Genomic DNA, 20,426 nt, shown 5'->3' with positions numbered 1-20,426 from the left:
ACCAACACAGCTACAGAAACACTGCAAATAATATTATATCCTCTGTTATCATAATTTCCCTGGCAAACACTCTAGCAAGAGCATCGGCACGCACATGTGGGACGAGCTAATGAGGAATGACAGGGTTCAGTGATACATGAAAATTTCTGTAGTACTGGCTATTTTTATGACCAAAATGCTCCCTGAGCTGTCCTTGAAGACCCATTGAATTTGCTGCTTAGAACCAGCAAGATTAAGCAGAAATAAAAAACTTCTGTGGTCATGCAAGCCGTGAAAGCCGTTCCAAAGCCTTCCCCCTATGCACGCCTGGGAACTGCTCTGGAGGCAGCTCCTTAGCTCAGCACAAGGTGTGCTGGGCAAGCGGGATAGTGCTGCCGGGGAGGATGAGGCTACACAACACGGAGGTCGGGATCAGGGGTGTAGAAGGCCTGCAGTGCTGTATCAGCAGGGTCAGGGACCCCACACACATCCTCATTCCCCAAGAATGCCTACTGCAGGAAGCGAGCCTTGCTTTATTAAACCCAAATATGACCTGCACCCAAACAGCCCTGGAGCGAGATCTTCTTTCCTTTTGAGAATTTAATGCTAATGAAAGTATTATTATTTTTGTTGTCGTAGTGCCTAGGAACTCTAGTCATGGACCAGACCCCATTGTGCTAGGCGCTGTACATTATTAGGTGTATTATGGTAGCACCGAGGCTCCCTCATCATGGACCAGAACCCCAGTGTGCTGCATGCCATGCAAACAATTAAAAATGCTGTTTTGACAGCCCAGGGCGCTGGAGATCTGCTTATTCCCAGGGCAGGTACAGCATGGGCAGCACCAGGGCACTCTTCCAGTGTACCTCCCCCTGTCCACAGGCGGCCTCTAGAGTTGAGAAGGGAGTTTGATCTCCATGGCCATTCACTTCTTGGAGCCTCTTTTCAGACGGTCAGTGACACTTGTGGTTTTGGGCTGTGGAGAGAGACTCCCCACCTGAGTTCACATCAGCTGTTGAATAGGCATCAAGTTTTAGTCTCTGACAGTTTGATCTGGGTCAGGACCTGTGTCCCCAGGAGCATGCCCCAGGTTGCTTCTCTCCTGGCATAAACTCTCCGGCAGGCCCCCTGAGATGAACACCGCCAGAGGCGTGGCAATTTGGGGGTGTGGAAGGCACTCTGCAAAAGCCCTGGGGCACCCCATGGGAGTGGAAGTCTCTGGGAGGAACCTGCACAGTCCCTTGCCTACGGGAATTCGCAAGGGAGATGGTGAGAGATCACTTGAGTGCCCAAGCACTATATTGGTGAATCCCTTCCTTTCTGGCTCTCCTACTACGTGGCATCCATTTCCCTAGTACCTTGCTGCAAATTCCCGAGGTTTGAACATATGAAGCAGAGGCCAAGTGAGCTCAGCAATGCTCACTCCCTCCCCCCACCCCCGCAGGTGACCGGCCACACACTGTGAACAGTAAATCGTCAAAGTGAGCAATTAGCAAGGACCCTGGGACTCAAATTATTTCACATCAACTCTCCAGGCCGTTCCAAAGAGCGAAGTCACTCCTGTGAATCAACGTTTACTCACAAAGGAATCAAGGGTGCTATTTATTTGCAATGTAATGTAACCAGCTCCAGTCCGCACTTGATGTAACTAGTTGGAGGGTTCAAATGCACACCATGCTCCAGCTCCTAGTGTATATCCAGGTCCTTAGCACAGTTTGCTGGTCGATTCGGGGCTAGAATGCCACAGGTTTAGAAAGCAAAAGCCCTTTTCCATCAGTGAAATTGGCCTCACGCTCATAGCAAATGGCACCAACAAAAACCCGCTTGGAGCCCTCTCATTGTTCAAACCTGCCCACAACCCAACCTGTGCTAGCAACGCATTGCTGTTTGTTGGGGCGCTTCTAAGCAGCTCTAATTAATTACCCCAATTACAAGATGCCGTGAGGTAATTAGCGTGATTCAGGGCGGGTTTGCCACAGCCGTTCAAGGGTGCCGCAGTTCCTCCCATGCTGCCATGGTGGCATGATGTAAGCAGAAAGGAGCCAGGGCTAGCTGGAGCCCTCTCCTGGTAGCTCTACTGTTGGCTCAGACACTGGAGACTTCAGAGCGCCCCGGGGCAAGTCAGAGCCCAGCAGACGGCTGGGATTATTACGGGCCTGTCGTCTCAGGGAGCTGCGACGCATACACAGCCAGCGTGTGGTGGAGGAATTGGTACTGTTCACTGGTCTGAATCATTCCACCTCTGGAAGAAGAAAAGATGGTCAGTTGTAAGGTTTAATTAAACTGCAGCCGCCTGATCGAATAATTCCTTGGAGAACTCTCAGCTGCGTGGGCATTCCAGCCCTGCCTGCTGTTCCCAAATAACGACAGTGAAACACGACCTTGCTGACCTGGAATTCTCTAAGCAGCATTGGGGATTTGGAAGCCTTAGCAGGCAGTTCTCGGCCTGGATTAAAGGACAGATTCTGCTGATTTTCCATTGGTACAAATGTGGAGTAACTCCACTGAAGTCAGGATCCCCCTGCTGTAACCGGGCTCAGTATCTGGCCCTAGATTCTTACTGGTACAAGTAAATACTGCTTTTCAGCATCTAAGTGCAGACAGCAGTGTTCAGACATGGGATCTGAATGCTCTGTTTGGCGGCCACATGAAAAATAAACTCACAGCCTTAAACCCTTGATACCTAGAACTGGACCATAATAATCGGACCTTCCAGGTGGGGTGGTGGAGTGCAGCAAGTCAGAATTCAAGTGAAATTCTTTCAGGTTGCGGGGAGCTAGAGCAGACTGCGTCTCAGCTATCCCTGGATGCAATGTGTCCTGGGAAAGCCAGCAGGGGACGTGGGGCCCTCCCAGTGGACAAGCCCTGAGAGGATGGTGAAAGGGTTGCACTAGACCCTCCTGAAAGGGGATCTTCTTCGGTTTTGTGTAAATAAGTGAGCATCTCTTTGTGGAGCTCTAAAGCAGTCACTCGACTACAACCTCACACCTTGAAGTCCCTAAGGTCCATTGTCCCTGACTGTGGTAGCCCAAATAGCTTCTTGTCTGGCCTAGTGGCAAGGGCTGCCCTGAGCTCTGTCTCACAGAGGCCATCCCATGTATAGAACGCCCAGGTGGGTGGGGTGAAATGCCAAGGATCTGCTGACACGTCCGGGGCTGTGCTTTGGAGACAATTCCCGGTGCTTTGAGGATGATTATATGGCTAGAGGCAGGTCAGATTCATTAGTGGAACATCCTGCTTAATGGAGTTTTTGCTCTGTGCTCACAGTTAGAGTCAGGTTTTCTATATGCCCCGGCAGGTTGTTCTGCAAACCTGGCCACATATTTTGATGCCCCAAAGTGTGCTGGGTTCTTTTAAAAGCCTGGCCAGTAATGTGGTCCCAATGACATTGGGTCTAGCTACCTCAGTAGGAAAGTCAATGGAAAGTGGTTTTCATTTGAGGAGACCAGGCTTGCCACTGGCAGGACCCGGCGAGACACCGACCGGAATGAATTGCTCTGTTTTCAAACCCTTCGCTTCCTTCCTGACCAGTAGGGCAGCTGATCCAAAGGCAGCTTTGCTGTGCAGGAGGGAGAGCATCATTTCCTTGGAGTTCTCTTCCTGTTCTCCTGCAGTGTTTGTATAAAACCATCCCATCCCACTTCCCCGCTCCGAATCCTTCTCTGCTTCTCTCACAGACCCCCTTAATGCGAGGGCAATCCCCCCACCTGCACTTGCTTCTCTACATCTAGAGCTAGCTCCCAAGTGCTTTGGGACCACCAAGCGCTTCGTCCCAGCTGTGCCCCACTGCTCATGCCTAGGTGGCCCGGGCCCCTTGCTGTCACTCTGTACGTACCTGTCTATCCGGAGCTGGCACACTATCCCCAGGATATCCACCTCTCCTTTGGCCTTCAGCTGTTGGCATCCAATCCTGGTAGCAATAAAGCAGCCCGTCCGACCAATCCCTGCACTGAATGGGACACAGAAGGCAGATCAAACTGAAGCTGGGTGGGTGATACGGGACACTGGAAAACTCAATGGACGGCGCACAAACCCTTTTGTCTCCAGCTCCCTCCTGACCCGGGTCGGTCATGTCTGTGGATTGATCAGCTGCCTGAGGCTAGTTCCTTATGGTCCTTGCTTTTGTCCACATCACAGCTGGTCCCTTGTCTCCAGGATCAGCTACCTGTCTCGCTTAGGTCTAGGGCCCCCCATCACTGCAGTATTTGAGCCCCTCACAATCTCAGACTCCTGGGAGGCAGGGCAGTGCTTTTACCCTCAAGATACTGGTGGGGAACCGAGACACAGGGAGGCTCTGGCCCAGATTTCCATTGATGTCAACGGAAGTTAGGCGCTGAGCTAAAGTGACTGACCCAAGGTCACACTGGGAGTCTGTAGCAGAGCCAGGACTCAAACCTGGGTCTCCCAATTCCCAGGCCATCCTCCCACCCAGAGAGGCCAGCTGATGAATTGGCCATGGAGCTCGAAGGGCCAAAGGCTGACTAGGCTGTGGCGACTTCCCTGAAGGCTCCGGAAGAAGGGGGTGGAATCCTGTCCAGCCTAGGCTGTCTCTCTTCTGGGGATGACGAGAACCTCATTCTCCAGGGTTGGCAGCATGACACCTTCCACCGGCCCAGGATTCGCTCGGCAGTAATGTGGTGAGTTAGTGACTGGGCGTGGAAGCTCTGCGGGGAGGTCACCCGCCTAGGGAGGGATCCATGGGGAAACCAACAGGATAGCTCATGGCCCTCAGCCCATTGCATGTGTCTCGGTTCCCAGAGTCCTGCTGTGAAGCCAACCCGCTGCACCCAGAACCGAAGGGAGCAGAAGAGACTCCCAACCAACGTTCACACCCGCGGGTGCATCAAGGAGAGCAATGGGAAAGAGGGCAGGTTCCTGCCACATGCTCCTCCCCTACAAGTGGCTCGGCCGGGTGGCCAAAGCTCCCCTCGCCACCTCTGCCAGCCCACCCCACTGTTCATTCAGGCGGAAGCAGACTCCACACCCCTCCTCCCAAGCTGGGGTTCAGGGAAGGCTCTCACCTGCAGTGAACGACCACAGGCCCCATGCTGGCTGCAGCCTGCAGGATCTGCTCCACCTCTGACACTAGGTGCAGCAGGGGCTTGGCCGACTCGGGGGCCTGCTGGTCGGGCCAGGAGGGGAAGAAGACGTGCTTCACTGGGCGACATTCACCTTCGAGCTTCCCAGCCACCGGAGTTAAAGAGAAACAAGAACATAGGAACATGGCCTGGCCAGGCTGGGTCAGACCCCAGGCCCATCCGGGCCAGTGTCCGGGCTCCAACAGTAGCCAGCAACTGCTGCTTCAGAGGAAGGGGCAAGAACCCCAGAGCAGGCAGATGTGGGATAAGGTCTCCTCCTGATCTCTAATAGCTAGAGCCTGGATGAAGCCCCGGGCACCAGGGTTTCTCTCGGTTCCAATACTTTGTCTGCATTAACTCACACACTGGATAGTCTTGCTAGCCATGTAAATGTCCAATCCCTCTTTGACTCCAAGTTCTTGATCTGAATGGCATGTGGATGGATACAGTGTGAGCACTGCCCTTCCAGACCCGTGGGACTCCTGTTCCCAAAGACAGGGACCCAGACACTGGAGCTAAGGACAGCGCTAAGGACAGCAAGGTCTGACTGTGGCAGAGCCAGTGGGGTCAGGGCTAATGGGGACATCGCCAACAATGCACACAGGCAGGTCTTTCCTGAGGCTTCACCCGGCGGGATCCTCAGCCCCTGCCCCCCTCCCTCTGCCCTGACAGGCTGTGCACTTGCCAAAGGAAATTCAACCCCAAAGTGCTATGGCCCAAACTCTCCTCTCCATTACACCAGGGTAAATCTGGACTCACTCCACTGATTTCAGATTTACACCAATTCCATTCAATTCACTGGCGAAACCCCGGATTGCACCAGCGTCACTGAGAGCAGGGAGTGAGTAGGGGCTGGGGATCCGGAGCTCTCCCCTTAACTCTGGCCACTTGTGGGGAGAGGGCTGGTGCTGGGCTGGGAATTAAGGCCAAAGAGGAGCTCTGCCGGTGAACTCCTTCTCCAGACAGGGAGAGGAGAGACCCCCTCAAAACCCCTCCCCCTCCCTTCTGGGACAGATTCTTTTACCCACTTATACATTACAGATGTCACTGCTGCTCAATCCCCAGATCCCCACCCCCACACTCCCCATTCCCCCCTCCGTCTTGGGCTTGGGGGGCTCCGACTCACTTGGAGGGTGAGATCCCGGACTGTGTACTCTGCACACTCGCTCACCCCCTGAAGACGGATGGTGAACGGGCCGTAGATGGCTTCCTTTTCAGGCCAGTAATGGACGCATTTCTGGAAGTGGAAGGTAGGGATTCACGGTGAGGGAGAGGCCAAGGGCACTCGCTAAGGGGCTGATCGCGGCTGGCACCATGGCTCACGGGGGCAGCAGGGGGCAGTGCTGAGCATGGGGACACATGATGAACAGGGTCATATCGCCGTCCCTGCCCCCATCTTCCAGCCTCCTGCGTGTCCCTTCCTGCCCTCGTCGGTACCAGGCCCAGCAGCAGCCTCTGTGCAGGGCCCCCCCTGCCTGGCAGTGCTCCCCCCAGGCGGCCACGACTGTGCCATCCCACCTCCTGCCCAACGAGGCAATGGCTGGGAGAGAAGCCGCAGGGCAGGGAGGCAGAGGACACCTGGAAATCAGCAGCAGCGGCTGGAGTGGGGCAGGGGCAGAAGTTGGCGAGACGGCTGGATGGCGTCTAGGCTGGTTCAGCCGGAACAGGGCCAAGGCCCTGGAATCAGCAGAACCAGCCAGGACCCGGGGCCGGCTAGGGCGAACAGGCCACTGTCCCCTAGTCGGCATTCATGGTGCCAGCTGCCTCGGACCGTGGCTGTGCCGGCTGGCTAAGAGTCTTCCCAGAGCCAGGCCCGGGGAATGCTAGCGGCTCAGCTTGCTGCCAGCCCTGCTCCCTCTCCCGCCAGCTGCCCTAAGCCTCCTTATCCCACTAGCTCACCAGCAAGCCGGCTTCCCAGAGAGCCCTTTGCAGAGAGCCTGCGTGACCGGGGATGCAGGGTAGGGTCAGTAAGTGCAGCTCAAAGTGTACGGTCACAGGGCTCGAGTCCCCTCTCACGCACCCCAGTGTGAGTCAGGAGTAACCCCACTGGGCCCAAGTCCGTCCCCCACATTTACCCCGGTGTGAGCCAGGAGTAACCCCACTGGGCCCGATCCCCTCTCACTCACCCCAGTGTAAATCAGGAGTGACTCACTGGGGCCAAAGGTGTTATTCCAGTGTACAGCTGGTGTACGTGAGAGGACAGTCAGGCCCCATGTGTGAAAAGCTCCAATTTCACAGCTGTTTTGATTCGTCCTCATTCTGTGTACAGTCTCCCGCGTCAGGCATTAGCTGTAGCCCCCACTGCCACCAGCTCTGGGCTGTGACTAAATACCACCCGTCTCCCATACCGTACAGCCAGCAGGGGCGAAGCCAGCCCGGACCGTACCTCTTTGCCTTCCTTGAGCTTGGTGATCATGACGATAAGCGGCGCGCCCTCCTGCCACACCATCTGCCAGAAATCCACCACCGTGTTCAGCATGGGCCCCTGCGTGGCGATGTACTCTCGTGCATGCCCTGCATAGCCCTAGGAGGGACAGAAAGGGGAGAGAGGGCTAGGTACGAGCTGCATTGCAGGGACAACAGCCAGGAATCTCTGTGTCTCTCGGCCCATAAACAGAACAGCGCCCTGGTTGTGGTGGGGGTTGTGGTGGATATGGAAGATTGGTAGTTTTGCTCATCACGATAACTTAAGCTCTGTAGAAACACCGTCCTAACCAGCCTCTGCACTGGAGAAGAGAGCTGGCAAAATCGTAAGTCCATGGAATACAACCCGAACAGCTTGCAATGCAGGTGTCTGCGTGGAGTCTGCAAAGTCCAATGAACGGAGAGAATTAGCAACGAGGAGGCCCTCGAATGGGCACAGCTACCTACAACAGTGTAAGTAGTAAGGCAAAGAGAGGGACATATTTGGGATGTCTTTTAAGAATGCCCAATATTAGGCTTGGGCACCCAGAGCAAGAGATGGAGGGGCCCACCTAAGGCACACTCTGTAGCATGACAATGACTGAAGCTGCATTATTACATATAGAAGACCTGGATAAAGGAGCCCAGGCTAGGGATGACTGGCGCTGTTTGACCTCTGCCTTATGCACCTGATAGAGTGGGAAGAATGATCATGATGATGATAGAAGCAAATGGCTTGTGCCTGTCTCCTCCCTTTATTTTAGGATGAACTCCTGAAGAGCTGATTGTGTTTTGGCGCGCTCCCTGTAGGACCCCCCATCCCTTCCCTTAGCCTTGTTTTGTTTTAGAGACATTTCCAGACTTTTATAATCCTGCACTGAGACTTCCCTGATCTAGCTGTCAGGGTGAGTCGGTCTAATAGCTCTGCACCTCTACACTAGAACCTGGCCCCCATCACAGGGCATTTAATAGTTCATAAGTTAGCAATATTAATAGTGCAGTGGGGCTTCACACAGGAGTGAGCTCAGCAGCCCAACACACTGGGCTGGCAGAGGTCACATGGGACAGAGGCCTGAGGGGCACTTGGAAGATGCCCCACCAATAATAACCCCTCATTCTTCTCAGCTTCAGATCCGATAGGAAATGAGAGTCATGATCCTGACGTCTCAGGCGGGAAAAGTGAAGCATTGAGATTTGCCCAAGGTCACCCAGCAAGCCAAGGAAAAAAACCCAGATCTCCTGAGACCAAGGTCAGTGCTCTACCCACTGGACAGCACTGCCCCCTAAGCTAGACTGAACACCGGCTGAGGCAGGGGAGGAAGCTGCCTTTTCCTCACATCCCAGTGAGAAGAATGTGCTCCGTCAGGAGCTGGCTGGGGAACGTCTTTCGTCCACTCAGCAAACTGTGAGCTATGTCATTGGACCCTGAGCTTTGGGAGCAGGGAGATGCTGGTAGTGAGCAGGGTAAGGGGCTCTCTTTGCTGTAGGCTAACGGGCTGCAGAGGACACTTGGCATGGTGCAGCCGGCCCAGGAGAGATGTTGGCTCCAGCCCTGACACTACCGCTGGTTCCCGGTGTGACCCAGGCCTGCAGCGGGTTTGAGGATCTCCATTTCGGGGACCCCAGGTTCACTTTTCAGAGACACAGAGCACCCACAGCTCCTGGATGCCACTGTGTGCACTCAGCACCTCTGCCTGATGGGGATGCAGGCTGCAAAAGAGACTCTGCCCCAGATTTACTACCCCTAGGACCTATGTCCATCCACTGCCTCTCGCCCTCACAGCTGCCGGCTAGGGTGAGGGGTTCTCTGCTAGGATTTGCCCTTTCTGACCCGCTGACAGTGCTGAGTTGCAGGGCGCTGTTCTGTCAGAGAAGTGTAGAGAATTCATCCTTTAGGGGACAGAGGTTGGCAGCTCACAGGAGACAACCAGCGAAGGTCCTGGGGGTCTGGCCAAGGTGAGTTCTTGTCCCCACCAACTACTTGCTGCAGAAAGAGTTTTCACCATGAAATCTCATCTGGAAATAGGCTCATTTCCATGTGGGGGTTGATGTGTCATCAGATGTGTTGGAGAGATCTTTAAAAAAGATCGTGCCCTGCCAGATATTCAAATATGAGACAACTTAGCCAGTTCCCTGCTAGGTTACAGCTATTTTTATATAGTGGCATAAGCTGAAATGACGTATATTGGGTTTTGTGAAACACCGAAATCAAATATGGAAACGTGTGTGTGTGTCCATTTGTGTGTGCAGAATCGATATGGAAATATGTTAAGTGTGCAAGGAGAGGGTATGCACAAGGGCAGCGTGTGTGTGTGTGCGTGTGCACACATGTGCACCCACATATGGGCAGGGCAGGGATCTCACACTCGGATGGCATGACTGCTATGTACCTGTGACGTGACGCATTTTCATACGGCAATGCAGCGTTACGCTGGGTCAAGCTCTGACATAAACGCAGCCAACTCTCTGTCTCGCAGACAGTTGGACTGCCCCATCAAACGCCTTTTGAGGCCTTACCAGCTGCGGCCTGTGTTCAGACAGCTGCATCAATGAGGCTTGCAACCTTACAAGAGACTCAGGCTTGGTGCCTGTGGCCTAACCACAAGGCTGGGAGTCAGGAGTCCTCTAAGCTAAGCTCGACTCTGGCACTGATGTGCTCTATGACCCTTGGGCAAGTCACCTAACTGCTCTGTGCCTCAATTTACCCATCTGGCCCACACGGGTGATGATGCTGAATTAGTATTTGTGAAGCTCTGGGAAGAGGAGACCTGCTAAGTGTTATTATTCCAATCCCTCTCTCACTCGGTAGCAAATCCATTCAGATTCACCCAAGGGATGAGTTCCTGAAGTGCTCTGTGTGGGGTTGGGGCTGCTGTGAACTGAGCACTCACCTCGTTGAGGTGCTAATTAAACCTTTACCCTCCTCTCTTTTGGCCCCCCAAGTTAACTGATCCTGGTGTGTTTCAGTGGGGATCACAAACTGACCCTTATTCTCCCACCCCATAAGTCTCTGTTTGTTGCTTTCAAATGTTGGCTCCTATGGGAAACGTTTCACAACCCTGTCAACGCTGATGTGTGGAGGGTGTAATACCTCCTCTGACCACCAGAGGGCACAGCCACCAAATCAGTATGAAATCGCACTGCACAGAGGGTGTTTCTGCATTAGTGTTTCCTCCTGTAAAGTTCTGACGCGTTTTCCCCCGTTTATGTTCCCCGGGTTACAGTAATGTGCTGTGTGTCTGTCGGGTAGGAAACTCCGTCTGCTGAACCTCCCTTTGGGAGCAGAGTTCTAGAGAGAGACACTGCTCCCAACCAGCAAACACACCTCCCTACTTCCCGGATCCTATCGCTGACACCAATTAGCATTGGTTTAGCTGGTAGTTCTGGGGACCTAATCCCAGGGAAGTGGGTGGAGATCCATCAACTCATGTCACTCAGGCCAATGAGCACATCAGTCACTGCCTAGCTGGGCTGGATCAAACAGGTGGAATAAAACAATTCCTACTTGACACCCACTTCTCTGAGTCCTCCCCCCACACCCAATGGAGATTCCCCACCTAATTCCTGGAGCAGGCCAGACCATGCCAGAGTCCACCCCAAGGGGTCACCACCTCAAAAGAGCTGGGATTCCCCCATTAATCATAATACACAGCTCTTCTCTTGCATTTATCATCAGCAAATCTCAAAGCACTTTACAAAGGAGGTCAGTACCATGATCTCCATTTTACAAATGGGGAAACTGAGGCACAGAGCCAGAGGAAGGTTAGCTTCACAAATGTGCATTGCAATGCCGTAACTCCTAGGTGCCTGCCGCCCAGGGGAAGTCTCAGCCCCAAGCCAGGCGTCCAGGCCAGCCCTTTTCTGCCCAACTGCAAAGGGAGAGCCTCCCTCCACCCCACTGTAAGTAAAAGCCTGGTAGAAGGGGCCGTCACCTGGGATGTGGGAGAGCTGGGGTGGGATGGAGCCCTGCTGGCAAGCTAGGCAGGGGAATGCTTCCCTTGAGAGTCCTGTCACAGTGCTTTGAGCTGCTCGCAGCATCAGGACAGAGCCATGCCTATGTCACCTGGGCGAAGCATGGGCCTGCAAGGTTAGGCAGCAGCATCACCTGAATGTTGGACTTAGGTGCCTAAATCCCTTTGTGAACCTAACCCAAAGCGACCAGCCCCAGCAGCACCACCTGGAATAGAATCCAGGGTCTCCTGAGTGCCAGTCCCGTGCTCTATCCATTACGTCACGCTACCTCTTTGGGGCACAGGCTGCTGTGAGCCAGAGTGGGGAAGCGGTGTCAGGCTAAGCCCGTGTGCCTTTGTAGACTCAGGGCAGCCGACTGCTCCGTGTCATAGTGTCCCCATGGGACGGGGGCGGCGCCCCGTTCACTCCTCCCGGGATCCAACATCACCAGCCCCTGTCATCTAAAAATCACGAGTCAGGTGCCCAACCCCATGAGACTGGCTTGCAGAGGAAAACAGCAAGCACATGGCAGGATCTTTGGCTCCCCTCCTGGGTTAGCAGCCTCTAGGGTCACCTTTTCTAGCTCTGCTCTGCAACCACGGAGGCTAGGAAGTGTTTTTAAGTGAACACTGAGATTGCCACACAATCCCAGGCTCCCAGGAGCTAGGGCTTTCTGATGCCTCGAACGTCGTGAGAGTTGGCAGCCCTGCAGGCAGACTCTGGCTGGCTGCCTGTACCCGCCTGGAGGCCATGCAGCTGCCTCAGGGTCCGATGCGAGGGGCGTGCATGATCCCGCGGGCCATGTGGCACTGGCCTGGGGGCTGGTCTCTTCACCCGGGTGATCTGCAGCAAAGGGCCCTGTGCATCAGCTTGCAGCAGGGACTGGGGGTGAGCCAGCCGGGGCAGGACGCTGGAAGGAACAGGAGTGAAATGGCTGCAGCTCTAGCCCCAGGTCTGCTGCTGTGTGACAGTGGATGCAAAGCACCCATCAGAGGTTTCATGCCGGCAGCCAACACCCCCTGGCACGCAGGTCCAAACTGACTCAGGGGACACCACGTCCTGCCTGCCCAAATGCTCCGCCAGGTCTCCTAGCCCAGCCCTGCAGATCAGATCAGCTGGGTTCCCAGGGCTGGAGTTGTGGGCCCATGGAGCGCTCCGGCTCCTGTGGCTCTGTGGGTCTCAGGATGGGCAGATCACTCACCTGGATGTAGTTGGCATTGATGTAGTCCTGCTCCTCCTGGCTGCCAGCTCTCCTGAGGCAGACGCGGCTGTGGGGATCTAGAAGACAGAGCCGGGATTAGCCCCAGAGCGGTGGAGCCCGCAGGGCAGTACTGACCTCGGCCTGGCCTCCCATCCCTTGCAAACATGCTCAGTCCCAAGCCCTCACGCCAAGGGGCAAAATCCATCGAGGAACCCGCAGGTATGCTCAGAGCTCAGTGACCATGGGCTGAACATCGCTCGTCAGGTGTCTAGGAGAAACAGGGGGCAGCTGGGCTGAAACCCAGGGGATGCTCTTTAGGGTGCACCCCTCACTGTCTTAGGATGCGCACTCCCAAGCAGAACCTTCTCCGGACGCCCCTGGGCTCTAGCTTACCCACACACACACAGCGGGAGGGAGCAGCACGTACTGGGGAGGATGGTTTTGTATCTGTCCTTGGCGGCCCGTCCAGGGATGTCCAGCTCCTCTGGGTTGACAAAGTTGGGGGGGATTTTCTGCGAAGGGGAAGGAGATGGCGGCTGAAATCCCTTCGCTGCCGCTCTGGTTGGGCCAGGCTTGGAGAGACACCTGCTGCCCCCAGGAAACTGCCCGCAGGACTGGGTTCTGGTGGGACCCGTTTTCTGGCCCCTCCTGAGAAGGGCTTATTGGCAGAGTTCGTTCCTGACCAGGCTACGGAAGGGCCCTTCCTAGCCAATGCCCGGGGCACCTGAGCATAAGCCTTGGGCACCATGCCTGCTCCCACTGCCCCAGGGATGGAGACCCCCGGCACAACCTGCATGGCATGGGCAGGTAATGAGAGCAGAGACAAACACCCCAGGGGGCAGAGAACGCTTTCCACCCATACTAATGATCCAGATTCACAGCTGAGGAGAGCACTGTGCCTGCTTCCCCCATATTGCCCTGCCTCCCTGGGGAAGGAGAACAGCTCTGCCAGCAGGGCCCACTCTGCTGAGGCTGCCAGGAAGCTAGTGATGGCCATGCCCCGGAGAATCCCACGCTCAGACCCCTAGGTCATTCTGCAGAGGCGGGGATGCCCAGTCACTCCCGGCCCCGGGCAGGGTAGAACTAGTGCCCTCCCCTGTGTGGGTACTGAACACCAGGCTGACAGAGTGCCCTCGGGAGGACTGGTGGGAGGGGAGCGGCCTGACCGTGAGCAGGGGGACTGGGAGGGGCGGGCGAAGGATGGCGCCAGCGTCTCACCGAGAACTCCTCCTGGAGCTGTGCCAGGTTCCTGGCTCGCTGCTGCAGCTCCACGCTGGTCAGGACGTGGCTGGATGTCCTGAGGAACCGCAGCGTGATGTCCCGGGGGGTGCAGACGGAGCGGATCGGCTCCACACTCGCCAGCGAGCTCATGTCCAGCACCAGAGACACATTGGAGCCTCTCCTGCAAGGCAAAGCGGCTTGTCAAGATGAAGCTGTGGCCCCCCGCCCACCTGGCCCGCAGGCTGAGTCAATAGGCATGGGGGGTGCCAGTCTGCGGTGGGCAGAGCTCTGCAGAGGACACTGTGCCAGGTGGAGCTATGGGGCTCTAATGGGAGGATGCCATGGGGGCAGAGCAGGGGTCCCCAAGGATATGTGAGGGGAGGTGCTGCCCAGGCTCTGGGGCGGGGGGCGGGAGGAGCGCCTTACTGCCATCTGGGACCCACGTGTGACTCTCCAAGGCCCTGGATTAGAGTCAGGCAATTCACCTGCAACCCAGCCTGGAGCAGGCCCCAGCCCTACTGGCCCCCAGCAGCTCCTGCTCCGGGCCCTGCAGCCCCCTACCAGCTGACTGGGCACCCGCACATAAGAGCCAGGCTGCTGTTGCTTTGGGTATAAAACGGGCACAAACCACGGCCACGTGTGCAGACGGCAGCACCCCACCCTTCCTGCAGGCCGGCACCAGTGCCCCGCAGCCCTGCGGCTTGGGCGTTGGATCCCCAGGGATGCCACTTCTCTCCCCATGCTGAGCCCAGCTGGGACGCATTTGCTGGGGGTCCCTAGGCCTGACTGGGGGCTAAATCCAGGGCCTTTCTCCCTCTGGGGCCGGCTGGCGGCTCAGAGCAGCAAGAGGCTCTCTCCCTCCCCGAGGCTGCCTGCTGACGACCTGTGCGCTGTGCAGTGCTCAGAGCCCCCTGCCCCGGACGTGGCCCGGGAGGCCCATCGGGGCCTGGCTGCTGCTCACCTCTCCTGCAGCCGTACATGTCTCCTAGCAGAGGGGCCGGGCGTGCCGACCTTGTCCATCGCTCCCCGGGCTGCCCGGCCTGGCAGACTGGCGCTATGAACTCCAGAGCATGCCGCGCAGTCCTGGACCATGCTGTGCCAGCAGCAGAGCCCTCACCCTGAGGCGCGGAGGGTGCAAACGGATCCCGGCGGACCAAGGCTCAGAGCGGATCAATGAGCCATGGGGGGAAAGGCGTCTGGAAAACACAAAGCACGGCACCCGCTCAGCTGCCAGCAGGGGCGCAGCAAGGCCCCCTGCTCCTCTCTGGGGCCGGCCAGTGCAGCCTGGATAGCCAGCGGGCAAGTGGCCCAGCGTCAGGCCAGTCCATAGAGCAGAGCATCTCAGCCCACAGCGCTCCTGGCAATCAGGCCCAGGGGATGGAGCTGGACTCCCAGGAACAGGTCCCAAACTCAGCTGAAAACTCTGGCCTAAGTCCTTTGGCTGGTTCCTGCTAGAGCAGATCTGTAGCCCCCAGAGCATGGGGGGCACATGGTGCCGGCACAGCCCAGCTGCAGCCTCTGACCTGGCGGGTACAGTGCCGGCATGGCCCCGCTGCAGCCTCCGCCCCCGGGGTCACAGCTTCCGCAAGGTGCTGCAGCAGCCTTTCCGCCCCCATGCTCCCGATGCCGCTTGCAGTTGCCCCTCCAGGCGGAGCCATGCGTCGCTCCTGCCCCCGTCTACCGTCCCCAAACCCTGCCCCCGAGCTAGCCAGAGAGTGACACTCCTCACTGCCCTACGCCGTCACCCCCCAGTGCCCCACGGCCATATCCCCTCACAGACCCCTGCCCCTTCCTACGGCCAGGCCTTCCCTCCTCCCGCTGCAGTGGCTTGCGGCTCGGGCTAGTCCCACACTCCCCCGTTCAGCTTCTGGCAATGATTTGTCTGCCCCTTTGTATTACTAGCCTAGTGACCTCCCCACCCCACGCCCCCACCGGGCCAGCTCCTCCGGTGGGGTAAGTTGCAGCCGCTCCAGCCAGGCCAACAGAGCTGAACGAGTGACCCCAGCCAGGGATCGGGGCTCTCTGTGAAGCTGCAGGTGGGACTATGCTAGCGGGAGCCGGGGCAGTGCCACTTCCCTGCCCCCTGCCATCAGGAGGGCGGGGAAGGAGAAGGATAGAGGGGTAGGAACGGACTGGGGTGGGGAGAAGAGGGGTAAAGGCAATGGGGAGGAATAAGGCTGTAAGCAAGCAGCGGGAGCAACCGTTCCCTGGCACTCTGCTTCCTGAGCAATGGGCAGGGCTGGTGCGGCTTCTCTGCCTTGGGCAGCACAGCCCTACGGGCCAGGCTCTCCAGCGCCACGGGGATCCGTCCTCCGGGCTGACACGGGAGCTCTGAGGAGAGAGGGCACCGGCTCAGAGAGATCCCCCGCCCCCTCCCCGCCACCGCCCCCTCACCAACCGTTGGAGGAAGCTGGCTTAACCATGCAGTTGAGCAAGACGGCGGGCCGCCGAGGCTGATTGGCTGGGGCAGCGGGGTGCAACTGGCATGGCCGCCGGCTGCGGAGGGTCCAGCCTTGGAGGGCCCGGGCTCACCCCTGCTGCCCAGCTCCTGGGAGGGTTGAGACTTGTGGGGGCTGGCACCAGAGGCCAAACACAGGGAGAGTGGGGACGTGCCAGCAGGCTGGCAAGGGCCAAGGAGATGGATCCTCCCCTGCTTCCTTGCCTTGGTGCCTGGGAAATTGCACTGGTTTAACTCAGGCCTTCTCTGCACCCAGGTTTTATGCTGGTATAGCCATGTCGGCTGTGTCGGGAGGGATTTGTTAGCTACACCGATCGCACCAGACACCATTACACTGGGATAAAGGCGCCTTATTCCCCTTCTTGTATGGGATAAGCAATCCCGGTGTAAACCCCTTTACACCAGGACAAACCCCTTTGTACCGGCACAGCTGACCCCACCCTTTCATTCGCCTGGGAGAGCGACAGCAGGATGTTTGTGTGTGTGGACAAAGTCACAGACTGGCTTTTAAACCGAGACACTTCAGCTAATGCAACCCCCTGCGTGGGCTCCAATTTCAGTTTAAAAGCAGCTTGTTTGGGTTTAGATTAAACCTGCGTGCAGCTGACCTAAGATCGACCGAAATCAGCCTAGTGGAAACCCGACATTTGAGCATCTGCGCAGTCTTTGACACAGGTTTCATTATTGGCTCTAAAGCCACACCTATAATTGAGCAAAAACAACGAGGAGTCCTTGTGGCACCTCAGAGACTAACAAATTTATTTGGGCACAAGCTTTCGTGGGCTTTTTGCTGATACAGACTAACACGGCTACCACTCCGACACCTATAATTAAGGTGTCAGTGGAGTAACTTCTATGGCCCCAAAAGAGACACTCCAGGCTTCCCCTACGGGGAGCGAGAGGGGAAACTTGCATGAAACCAGAGTGACGTTCTCATGTGGACAAGCTTCCTTCTTTCCGCCATTTTGACGGAGCGAATGAAGCGGGCTCTGGCGCGTGCTCTCGGGCCCTGGCTAAGGGAAAGCTGCACCAGCTGAACTTAAATCAGGTTTTAGGCCGGTTTTGTTAGAGCAGTGCGCTAGGTTGTGTGGACGGGCTTATTCCACTTTAACTAGGCTTAGGTCAATGTAGGTTCTGCTGAGTGGGAAGCTGTTGAAGCCAAACTGCAAGCCGCTGCTTTTAGCCTGAAATCTGAGCGTCCACACAGGGGTTACACTCACCTGGTTGGAGAGAGTCCTAAGCTAGCCTGGTGCAGCTCTCCTGTGCAGACAAAAATGTGTCGCTCTGCTACTTCCCCAGTCTGCTGGGTTCGGGACTAGCCAGCCCAAGGCTGGGGGCTGCCTATCAACCTCATGTGATCCGAAATACTGAGGAGCCAGCAATGGGGAATCAGGAGGGAGAGAGATGGAGTATGGAACAGAGGTTGGGGGGCTAGGATCAGAGGTGGGGGGGTCTATATTTCTCCTTCTCCATCCAATTCCCATGGGTCCTGCAGCCCCTTCTGGCTCTCACGGGGCGGGGTCCAGAGGCCCCACTTGGCTGGGCCTGGGTAAAGCCTCTTCATGGGCTCAGATCCTCCTTTGGAGCCAGTTTCAGAATAACTAGCAAGCTAGTCTAGATCTGACCCACCATCTCCAGGCCTCACTATGAGCCTCTCCCCCGGGCACCCCGCTCTTGGTATTAAAGACGAAGTCAAGGCCAGGTTGGCGGGACTAGACCTTGGCACCTCCCCATAGCAAGGGGGCCTAGAGGGCAGGACAGCCCAGAGGGATGGGGTTTGCAGCAGGCTGTGTCCCAAAGTGTGGGGATGAGGTTCTGCACATGGGCAGCTGGGGATCACGCACCAAGCCGAACCCAGATCCTAACAGTGCCCAGGCCTCATGGGGCGATGGCTAGTACCCATCTGTTGTGGAGGGGGCCAGGGTGGCTCACCATGCTGTGGTGGAATGTGGAACCCAGCCCTGCCAGGTTTATACCCAGCCCCATGCCAGAGGGTCCGTGCCTGGCTGAACGGCCCCAGGGGGACAGGAGGAGTTCCCCTGCGTGACATACCCCAGGTGCACCTGTTTTGGCTAAGGGAGGGAGGGGCTGAGTTCTGGCATCCCAGCCATTCCTGCCTTCCCCACTCCTCCCGCCAAGGCCTGTGTGAGGAACCCCACTGGCAGGCTGGGGTGGGTGCCCCCAGAAGAGTCCAGCCTTGGAGTGTGATCACTGGGTAAAGGGCACTAGCCTCCTAATGGCAACGCAGCCCCTCAGCCATCTCCAGATGCACCGAGCTAGGAGCACCCGGCTGGTGCCATGCACGGCGAACCCGGGCGCCATGTCGGGACAGGCCCCACCATAGCCTCCGCCTGGCGCTGCAGTCCAGGTCCTAATCCTGTGCCCATCCCCATGGTATCTGTGCTGCCCTGCTCCCCGGGAAGCCACCAAGGCACAGACCCGCCCCACACATCATCTCTGCACACAGCTGCAGCCCAGAGGTGCCCGGGACCTGCTGCCCACCCATCCCCAGCTCGGGGCCCTGGCTGCCCCATCTCCGCAGGCGAGTCCAGGATCACTCCGGGCGCTTACCTGGGGCCCCGAGCGGGCCGGCCCCGCGGCTCCTCAGCACTAGGGCTGCGAGTGGTGCACCAGTGGGTCGGGCGCCAGGGTTTGAAAGTGTTCAGGAAACTGCTTATCAAGGAGACTCTGTTGCCTCTGCAGCTTCCTCTCCCCGCTTCTCCCCCCACCCTGCCTGCCGCCCACGCACATACCGGCCACACGCTCCGCAGCTCCACTCCATCCGGCCTCTGCGAGGCAGGCACACCCCCACCCCTACCCGGTGAGCTCCCCACGGGGCTCAGGTGGGGCCAGGCCCTGCCCACCCCTCTGCCTGCCAGGGCAGGACATGCTGCCAGAGCATGGGGGCAGCGGGGCTGGCCCATGGGGGGGCCGTCATCCTGCCCAGCATGGGGGTGCACCAGCACATGGCCGCCCCAACAGACTCGCTGCAGCTGTGGCTGGCCTGGGCAACAGAACAAACAGGCAGGGATCCCCAAGGGGGTGTGAGGCAGGGGGCAGGGGGGCACGGGCAATAAGCAGAAAGGGACTTTGGGTCTAGGGAAGTTTCCTGCTCCCCATGCTGTGATGCTGCCCCCTCCCCGGTGGATGGGAGGGGGGTTCACCTGGCCAATACCTGCTGCACAATGATCTGTCTGGCCCTACACAACCCTCCCACTGTGCTCCAGAGTCCCCGCAGGGCTGTTTCCAGCCAGTGCTCCCCGGCCTGGTCTGCAGGGGATCCCCCTTCCCCATCTGCCTCTGACTCCCGTTGAGTTCTGCCCATGGCCATCATTTCTGGGCGGAAAAGGGGGAACATGCCGTGCCCCCGCTCCAGGCACTGCTCTCCTGCCCCCAGGGAGAGTCTGCAGCCAGCGAGGGTCTTTGCATTCCCTGAGGAGCATTCCCGAGTGCTCAGTTCCATCAGCGCCCGGCCTGCCCAGGCCAAACACGGCAGCGAAATGTCTCCAAGCCCGGCGCCCAGGTATGGGGCAATGTTCCCTCTAATTTTTGACAGGCCCTGTGCATGAAAAATTTCTTCTGTGCACGTTTTTGTGCGCGCGGTGTTTCACCATGTGTGCGGGGTTTAGGATCTGTGTGCACACGCACAGCTTAGAGGGAACAGTGGTCTGGGGTGAGGAGATCACTCGAGCCCAGCCTCATCCCCTCCTTGCCACGCAGCTTCCCTCTAACCAGGAGCTTTCCGTCTCCTCCCAGCTCTGAATCCCCAGTTGTGTTCACAGCCCCCCAGGGCCCCCTTCCAATTCTGCCTCCACGGAAACTCTCCTGCAAGCTCCCACTCCTCTCCCCTCCCCTGACCTCTTAATGGCCGCCCCAAGAGCCCCCTCCCAGCCCCTTGCCCGTGCTGCTCCTCCACGAGAGTGAGCCCCTTGCGGTCCCTGCCCTGGGAGGGGTGGCACTGGAATCCCTTAGGACTGCCAGGCTTGCCCCCTTCTCTGCCCGTTTGGCCAGTGTCAGATCTCACAGTGCTTCCCTCCAATGGCATGCCACCCCCCAGCCAGGCAGGAAGTCTTCCCTAGGCCATATACGGAGGCCACTGGCCATTAAACAGGGAGGGGAGGAGAACGCCCATGAG

General features: G+C 57.5%; 1 protein-coding gene across 1 annotated transcript; it reads right to left on the bottom strand.

Annotated features, from left to right (window-relative positions):
• Positions 1-1,568: 1,568 nt before the first annotated feature.
• PTPN7 (protein tyrosine phosphatase non-receptor type 7) lies at positions 1,569-18,980 on the bottom strand. The gene is made up of 10 exons (XM_048826383.2): positions 18,863-18,980; positions 14,795-15,029; positions 13,831-14,014; positions 13,040-13,124; positions 12,613-12,689; positions 7,444-7,581; positions 6,184-6,294; positions 5,001-5,158; positions 3,815-3,928; positions 1,569-2,221 (listed from the first exon to the last, which is right to left on the bottom strand). The coding sequence occupies exons 2-10, from the start codon at positions 14,923-14,925 to the stop codon at positions 2,128-2,130; spliced, it is 1,092 nt and encodes a 363-aa protein (XP_048682340.2). The 5' UTR covers positions 14,926-15,029; positions 18,863-18,980; the 3' UTR covers positions 1,569-2,127.
• Positions 18,981-20,426: the final 1,446 nt, after the last annotated feature.

This window comes from Caretta caretta, chromosome 21 (genome assembly GCF_965140235.1).
Source record: "Caretta caretta isolate rCarCar2 chromosome 21, rCarCar1.hap1, whole genome shotgun sequence".
In the NCBI taxonomy this organism is placed as follows: Eukaryota; Metazoa; Chordata; order Testudines; family Cheloniidae; genus Caretta; species Caretta caretta.
The sequence above is the reverse complement of the archived record's forward strand: the minus strand, read 5'-3'. Positions and strand labels throughout refer to the sequence as shown.